Source organism: Eurosta solidaginis, chromosome 2 (assembly GCF_040869045.1).
Source record: "Eurosta solidaginis isolate ZX-2024a chromosome 2, ASM4086904v1, whole genome shotgun sequence".
Taxonomy (NCBI): domain Eukaryota; kingdom Metazoa; phylum Arthropoda; class Insecta; order Diptera; family Tephritidae; genus Eurosta; species Eurosta solidaginis.
In genome coordinates this window covers 27,168,324-27,177,178 of record NC_090320.1, presented here as the reverse complement: position 1 = coordinate 27,177,178, position 8,855 = coordinate 27,168,324, and the positions used below count along the sequence as shown (strand labels likewise).

The following is an 8,855-nucleotide window of genomic DNA, read 5'->3' as shown; positions in this document are numbered from 1 at the left end:
AAAAATTTAGTTACATCAAAAAAGAATAGAGTTTTGAGAGCTACGCGAGTTTTAGAAAATATCTTAGAGTTTCAGGAGTTTAAAACAAAAGTTATGGAAATTCATCTTGAAAGGTTATATCAGGGCATAGAAAAAGTTGTAAACTCTTAAAGAGAAATTTTATTATCCGAATTATGTAAAAGAAATAACCAAAATTATTAATCAATGTGATCTTTGCAATAATTGCAAAAATGAACATGTTAGCTATAAATTACCTTTCAAATTGACACCTCCAATTTATGAAGTTCGCGGAAAATTTGTAGTTGATTTTTGGAAATGGGAAAAAGAGAATTTTTTTAACGTGTATTGACGTTTATTCAAAGTTTGTGGTTGTATAACATGTCAATTCTTTAAATTGGCCAGAAGCAAAAAGAGCTATAATAAAAATATTTAATTAATAATTTGGGAAAAATTTAAACAACGTGACATCAGGACGGACCAGGCGACAGCTGTTTCGATTATACCTTGTAAATCTCTTCAAAGCTTTTTCTCCCGGGAGTGGGAGTCGAACCCGCACTCCTACGATAGTAGAAATGGTTACAAACGCATTCAGCTACGCCATGCCTTAGTTGTTGTAAAGTTTTTCCCAATTGCCTTCTTTTTGCATATATTAATCTTTTACACATTGCATACTTCGTATGCAATTATGTGTTAAAGCTATGCTTGGTACGGCGGTTTTCAAAGAAACTTTGGTATTTGTTGCTGTTTTTGTTCTATTTATAGAACTACAACGAATTAACCAATTTTGTCTGTTTGTATGATTTAATCGGGGATTGCCCGTATTGCTTTTTTAAATGTATGAAAACATTTATTTGAAGCAATTTTTTAATTTTATAATTTATTTAATAATTTGGGGAAAATTTAAACAACGTGACATCAGGACGGACAGGGCGACAGCTGTTTCGATTATACCTTGTAAATCTCTTCAATGTTTTCATACATTTAAAAAAGCAATACGGGCAATCCCCGATTAAATCATACAAAAATATTTAATGTTATGGGGCCACCGAAAACAATGAAGATTGATCAGGATGAATGATTAAATAATATTAATATAAAACAATGGTGTGGACAATTGAATATTTTAGTAGAGACAACTACGGGAAAAACTGGAATCGCAGATATTGAACGTTTTCATAAGACTTTGAATGTAAAATTAAGAATAATCAATACGTCAAATGACAAAGAAGTTAAATATTTCGGAGTAGAACAAACCGTTTTCACATATAATCATAACATAATTCATTCTACTACCAACGTAACTCCATATAATATTTTTTTAAATAAAATTAATCCAAAAATAGACCCACAGGCTGTTAAAGAGAAAAGAATAAATTATTTAAACAGAATAGACAAGAAAGCCCTATTAACTTAAATTATGTTAAAGCAGAAAATTTAAGGAAAAGATTAAGGAAAATTTGTAATCCTTATAATAAACGACAAGGAACATCATTTAATAAAATATACTTACTTACTTAATTGGCGCTTAACCGTCTAAACGGTTATGGCCGTCCAACAAGGCGCGCCAGTCGCTCCTTCGCTCCGCCAACCGGCGCCAATTGGTCACACCAAGGGAGTTTAAATCGTTTTCCACCTGGTCCTTCCAACGGAGTGGGGGCCGCCCTCTACCTCTGCTTCCATAGGCGGGTTCCGATAGAAACACTTTCTTGGCCGGAGCATCATCTTTCATTCGCATAACATGGCCTAGCCAGCGCAGCCGCTGCGTTTTAATTCGCTGGACTATGTTGATGTCTGCGTATAGCTCGTACAGCTCATCATTAAATCTTCTTCGGTACTCGCCATCGCCAACGCGTAGAGGTCCATAAATCTTTCGAAGAACTTTTCTCTCGAACACTCCCAAAGCCGCTTCATCTGCTGTTGTCATGATCCATGCTTCTGCCCCATATAGCAGGACGGGTACGATAAGTGACTTGTAGAGTATGATTTTCGTTCGCCGAGAGAGAACTTTACTTTTCAATTGCCTACCTAGTCCAAAGTAGCATTTATTGGCAAGATTGATTCTTCGCTGGATTTCAGTGCTGATGTTGTTGCTAGTGTTGATGCTGGTTCCCAAATAAACGAAGTCTTTTACTATTTCGAAATTATGGCTGCCAACAGTAGCGCGGTTGCCAAGGCGCATGTGCGCTGACTCTTTGCTCGATGACAGCAGGTACTTGGTTTTGTCCTCATTCACCATCAAACCCATCTTTACCGCTTCTTTTTCCAGCTTGGAGTAAGCAGAACTAACAGCGCGGGTGTTTAGGCCGATGATATCAATGTCATCAGCATATGCCAGTAATTGCACGCTTTTATAGTATATTGTTCCAGTGCGGTTAAGTTCTGCAGCTAGTATAATTTTCTCCAGCATCAAATTAAAGAAATCGCACGATAGGGGGTCACCCTGTCTGAAACCTCGTTTAGTTTCGAACGGCTCGGAGAGGTCCTTCCCAATTCTGACTGAGCTGATGGTGTTGGTCAACGTCATTTTGCACCGCCGTATAAGTTTTGCGGGGAAACCAAATTCAGACATAGCGGCATATAGGCAGCTCCTTTTCGTGCTGTCGAAGGCGGCTTTAAAGTCGACGAAGAGGTGATGTGTGTCGATTCTCTTTTCACGGGTTTTTTCCAAGATTTGGCGCATTGTGAAAATCTGGTCGATGGTAGATTTACCAGGTCTGAAGCCGCACTGATAAGGTCCAATCAGCCGGTTCACGGTGGGCTTCAATCTTTCGCACAATACACTTGAAAGGACCTTATATGCGATATTTGCGAAAATATAGAAATCAATTTAAAAGGAAAAAAATGTAATTTCGTTTATTTGTTTGTTATACGCGGTAGGTATCACTAATTGAATTTTTGAAGTTTGTCAAAATAAATATACGCACTACAAATTAACATAAAAAAAAAGAAAGAGTAAAAACAACAAACAGTAGAAAACGAGTTATAGATAGAAACTTGCAAAGTGCATTGATGGCCTGATGTGCTAAACGTCAAGCCTTCAATGTGTGGATCGCTGATGATAAACCGTCATGGGTTTTGAAATAGTCGGCTGTACTCGTTTTCTATGTATAATAACTTAATATAATATAACTTGTAAAAATATACATTTTACAAAAATAATAAACTTGGTCTTGAAGACAACAAATTCATATAATATAATAAAAAAAAAGAAAAAAAAATGTTAATACTTTTGTCGTTTTATCGTTCCCGATTTCTACATTGGAGTTATAAATATGTTTAAACTTTAGTAAAATGTTAAGTTAAAAAAAAAAAAAATAAATAAATGTAAGGCGCGATAAGTTTTAAAATTTTATTATTTCTAGGCATTCTGGAAAAAATCTAAAACAAGAAAGTCGTATTTTAAAATTTGTGAAATTTATAAAATAAGTTTTATATAAATTGTGAATTATCTTACAATAAATAACTATAAACCATAAAATAGTCTGTATTTCATTTACATATATAATTACCATCGATCTCACCGATTAGGAAGCCATTCCGTAAGGTGCCACCTTATTTACTGGCACATAGTAATAACCATTAGCGCTGACGATATTACTAGACGCACACATATGAATTGCTGAATATGTTTTTCCACAGGATTTTCCCACAGCCGACTTCCAACTGTCACATTTTACCGAAGTAAAACTATTTTTTCGAATCCCCTCCGCAAAGTACATCCATGAGCGTGAGTGAGCGCATGTACCGGCGAGATCTAAGCCGCAGCCAGGTTGACCCTTACCACCATTCGGATAGAAAGCGCTTTGACCAATAGGATGTTTGAAACCCAAAAGACCGCCACAAGTATGAATAGACTCAACATAGCTCGCATCATTTTCATTCAAACGTGTTGAGGGATTATTATAACTGAAAAGGGGAAATGCAGGATCTAAGCCGGTTATTTGATTGATTTTGCCAGTCATCACATTTTTGCCAGCATAACCGGCAACATGAGCCCCCAAGCTATGTCCAACCAAATGCAATGTTTCTAATGAGGCACCACCTTGTTTATGCAGGAAGTCAATAAAGCTAGCGACTTGTTTGCCAACCCCGGGTACAGCGTTCTTCGCGGAGGCATAGTTGTAAGATAATGATTTGTCGCTCCAGTCGACAGTGAATATATTAAAATTACCTCGTGACAAGTAAGCGTCACGTATATCATACATCATATCGGAGCTGCTGTCGGATTGCCAACCATGAATGATAAAAACGGTTGGCTTATTGCTGTTGAAATGAGATGATCTCAACGTATCGGGGCTTCCACTAATAACGATATTTGGAATATTTGGATTCTGCACGGTGTACAAATGGAAAAAAATTGTAACAGCAGAAGCACGTCCCGAAATTTTTTGTTCCATTTTTTCGGCTTCTGCCTCGGTCACCCATTTAAGGGAGCCATCCATTTGTGGCACATACCAACCACCTTCGCCGGATATCTTGTCTTTTTCAATTGCAAAGCCTATAGCTGTAAAAAAAAGGAAGAAGAAATTAATTAAATTTTTCGTCACATGGGAATGTGTTCGAAGCACAGCCCACAGTGTTTTAAATGGCTAGGAGGCAGGATGGGGCGTAGAAGTGCGCACAATCGCGGAAAAAATCTGATGTTGTTGTTGTAGCGATAAGGTTACTCCCCGAAAGCTTTGGAGAGTGTTATCGATGTGATGGTCCTTTGCCGGATACAGATCCGGTACGCTCCGGTAACACAGCACCATTAAGGTGCTGGCCTGACCATCTCGGGAACGATTTATATGGCCACATTAAACCTTTAGGCCATCCCTCCCTCCCAACCCCGAAGTTCCATGAGGAGCTTGGGGTCGCCAGAGCCTCGTCTATTAGTGAAACGGGATTCGCCGCTCCAAGTTGAGGTTGGAAATTGGGTTGGATAAGCTATATATTGCGCTACACAACCCCTTGACTCCCGATCGCCATTTAGCATGGAATAACGATTACTTTTTATGCCATTCCAAGATCTCCTGTCTTAAGAATGCTTCCATTCAAGTATTTTTTAAGGTGCCACCGAACATTTGCACTCACAGCACAAAGAAATCATTTTCCAATTTAAAACCTAAACAACAAAGCCGCAGATTGAGATCCATTCGAAGAATGCCAGTGATGGGAAATGTAGCCTTTGAAGCTCGCTACTTGCAGAAGAGACGTAAAGCACGTTCTATATGGCCTTATTATTTTTGGTGTTGCTACGAAACACTCGCTTAAGGCCCCGGTTGTGATACCCAGTCCTTTCTCGGAGTCAATAATTTTTGTTTTTGACCCCACGAACCTTGAGGTCTATGGATTTGAGTCACCCCATACGACAGGGATGTTGTATATCTGTTTATTCTTCTTTTTTTTTTTTTGTTGTGATCGAGTGCAGCACACACCTTTGCAAACTCATCGGCCTTTTCGATACCTTCTGTCCCTTTATGACCGAGTATCAGTTTAGATGCATGGTCTGGTCTGAGCGAAGTACCTCCAATGCTTCTTTGCAATTCAGAGCACTTCTCGATGAAGCGCTGTTATGAGGTAATTGCCTTAATGACTACCTGAATATATATATTTTGACGCGACTGCAGCTTAAGGCCGCTTCCACTTGGAACCGTCGGTATAAACGTGTACAGTATGTTCCGCTATATCCGCTCACTTGCGCTAACCCTACGGCTCTATTGTGGCGGCAAGGTCTCTAGTAAATAATACTAAATCCAGTTTTTTCGCGTTAGCGGCTAACCCGACGCCAGATGCCCAGGCTTATACATGCCGAAGCGCCTGATCCATCAGAGAGCTGCTTGTTAGTAGGTATCTGCCACTTATGATGACTGAAACGTCATCTGCATACGCCGCGACTGTTTGACTGGTCCTCTGTCAAACTGCGTAAGCAATTGGTTGATGGCCAGCGTCCACAGCATTGGTGATAATACCCCACCGTGCGACTTTCCTCTGTTAACAGAATTTGTGGCCTCGCATAGACTCCATTGCGACGTTATCATTCTGCAGCCAATGGGAGCCGATCTAATTTGTTAAGATCGGATGTAGTTCAATCGGGTTGAGACTGTCGATGATTGCTCGTTCATTGTTGCAAGCCACGGCAATGTCCAGAAAACTACCTAGGGTATACTCCTAGTGTTTCAGTGCTGTCTCTATATTTATGAGCAGCCTTTGCAATGCAGTATCAACTGACTGGCTGCTGATGTGTTGTGCTGAAGAGAATAATGCTTCCTTCATATTCGAATTTATTTAGTCACCTATTAATCTCTTTATGCTTTTGAGCAGAAAAGATGTAAAACTAATAAGCCTGTAGTCCTTTGAGTGTAGACGACTGGTTCTTCCCGCTTTCGGTATGAAGACTACTCGACCTGTTCTCCAAAATTGCGGGACGTGGTTAAGTTTTATGCGACCCTCAAAATTTGCTCTTAGTCATTCAGAAATCGTTCCACCTGCCATCTACAAGAAAGCAGGGAATATCCCATCTGGAGCTGGTGATTTGAATTTGGCTAAAGTTCCTGTCGCCCATTCAATTTTGGTATTTGTCACGAATCCTGGTGCTGGTCGCTCCGTACTTGGCGTGTAAGTAGATGTTGTTACACAATTCTTCAGCATCATTTCCCGATGGAAAATGTGTGCTGAGTAGCGCCTCAAGGCACTCTTTACTACTGTGTGACCAATCCCCGTCGTGCTTTTTTAATAAGTTCCTCGAGTTCATCTTTCTTAGATGGGACTTTCCTCAGGCTTGCCGTTTCGCTGGAGCATTTCATGTCTGCACAGAAATTTTTTCGTGAAACTCTCTTTGACCTGCTGATTTCACGTTTATAGATCCTCAACATATCTCTATATTCTTCCCACCACTTTTCGCTTTCTCAGCTTTTGCCTGCTTTCTTTTACCTGCTCTCTATTTAATAATTAAGCTATATCAATTTCAGCTGCAACCATTAATTGGCTTTAACCGTTTCGTAAGAAGTCACGCCAGCTATCCCTGTTTCGCGATAAATGACGCCAATTGAGATCACCAAGTCAAGTCACCAAGGTCAAGTCTCTCCCAACTCAGTGGAGGTCCCCCCTTCGTCTACTTCCAAACTGCGGTATCGACTGATATAGTTTCTTGGCCGAAGCGTCATCGTCCCTTCACATAACATGACCTAGCCAGCTAAGACTTTGGGTTTTTATTCGCTGCACTATGGTCATATCTGCGTGAAGCTCATACAGCCCATCTTAATACCTCCTTCGATAGTCGCCGTCGACATTACGGATAGGACCATAAAACTTCCGGAGAACTTTTCTCTCGAACACTTCAAGTGCCATCTCATCTTCTCTCAATACCGTCCATCATTCCGAAACATACATCAAGAAGGGTATGATGAGCGACTTGTAGAGCGTGATTTTTATTCGTCGATAGAGGACTTATATGAACTTCCAAGTGCATAACTTACCTACACTTCTGAAATTCCTGCGCAGAATATTAGTACTCCTAAATATCAATACGCATTATACTCAGATGCAACTGAAATGTGTGTCTATGTTTTACCTCTACACTACCTCTATGTTTTACCGCTACAAATGGTATGTGTCCACTATTCACCGCAGCCGATTCAGCTATAGGTTATACACAATGGCCAACTGAGGTGCGTCTCCCACTATTCGGCACAACCCGTTCTGTAGCTAGTTATTTAACCACTGCCGCTAGATGGGTCTCCTAAACATTATCTAAGTGATGATAAGCGTGTTTTCTTACGCGCAAATGTAGATGTATATACATACATTAGGGTGGGTCAAATTTATTGTTGAAAAGGCACATCCAGGTTCTGAATCTATGGGTCATACTGAGTAATATTGTCCTTGGGACCATAGGTCTGAAATGAATTTCGAGCCTCCCTATTTTGTTAGAAAATTTTATATCCCAATCCGAATAGCGGCTCTCACAAAAAACACATGAAAATAAATATCAAATTCGGATTCGGATTGAAATATAAAATTTTCTAACAAAATTAGGGAGGCTCGAAATTCATTTCAGACCTATGGTCCCATGGACAATATTACTCAATATGACCCATAGATTCAGAAACTGGATGTGCACCTGAAGTTTTTTTCCCCCATTTTTCCCCATACAATTTCACCCGCCCTAATATACATGTAAAAAAACACGACTAATATCAAAATGATCAGCAGACACCAGTAATTGTACGCTCTTATAATAGATTGTACCATCATTTAGTTCTCCTCTAAAATTATCTTAGAGCTCAGTACACTGTTAAAAAAATAAACTTTAATCATACAGTATCCTGTTTTAGTATGTTATTTTAATACAATTTGATAAATGCCTACCTGCAGCAACTGTGCCTAGTAAAATTATCAGTGATGTCCTCATTACTGTTTTTATAAAATTATAAATTACGAATATTATCACTGAGTAAAAACCATCGATTTTTATACGAAAAATTATGCGCGACTTATCTTGTTTTTACGTAGCCTATTTGATTTTAAATATATATGATCTATTAATTATTATTTATTTTTGCCAAATGGCGAACCTTATCTTATGTCATATTTAGTATGTGAAAGCAAATAATTCGTTTTTATGGCTATTGAACAAAATCGCATTTCACTTAAGCTATCATAAAATATTCTTATCATAAGGCTTTACTTTATTTGAAAACTCTAGCATGTAACCAATTTTGGGGAATTCCGCTTATTCCATACCTTCTGCTAACGTTCGAATCGCTAAACTGTTGAATAAATAACTCCAATATGCAAAATGGTCTTTATTAGAATACTTTGAGGGTACTTCACAATAAAACTTATACTTCACAACCAATAGCGTGCTTAAATCA

General features: G+C 38.9%; 1 protein-coding gene across 3 annotated transcripts; it reads right to left on the bottom strand.

Annotated features, from left to right (window-relative positions):
- Positions 1-3,335: 3,335 nt before the first annotated feature.
- Positions 3,336-8,468, bottom strand: LOC137242034 (phospholipase A1-like). 3 transcript variants are annotated; one of them, XM_067769396.1, is made up of 3 exons: positions 7,553-7,650; positions 7,458-7,495; positions 3,336-4,504 (listed from the first exon to the last, which is right to left on the bottom strand). In XM_067769396.1, the coding sequence occupies exon 3, from the start codon at positions 4,440-4,442 to the stop codon at positions 3,525-3,527; it is 918 nt and encodes a 305-aa protein (XP_067625497.1). In that variant the 5' UTR covers positions 4,443-4,504; positions 7,458-7,495; positions 7,553-7,650; the 3' UTR covers positions 3,336-3,524. The 3 variants fall into 3 exon arrangements, with proteins under 3 accessions (XP_067625497.1, XP_067625496.1, XP_067625498.1); XM_067769395.1 differs by lacking the exons at positions 7,458-7,495; positions 7,553-7,650 and adding an exon at positions 8,350-8,468; XM_067769397.1 differs by lacking the exon at positions 7,458-7,495 and having other exon boundaries at positions 7,564-7,683.
- Between the last annotated feature and the right edge of the window lie 387 nt (positions 8,469-8,855).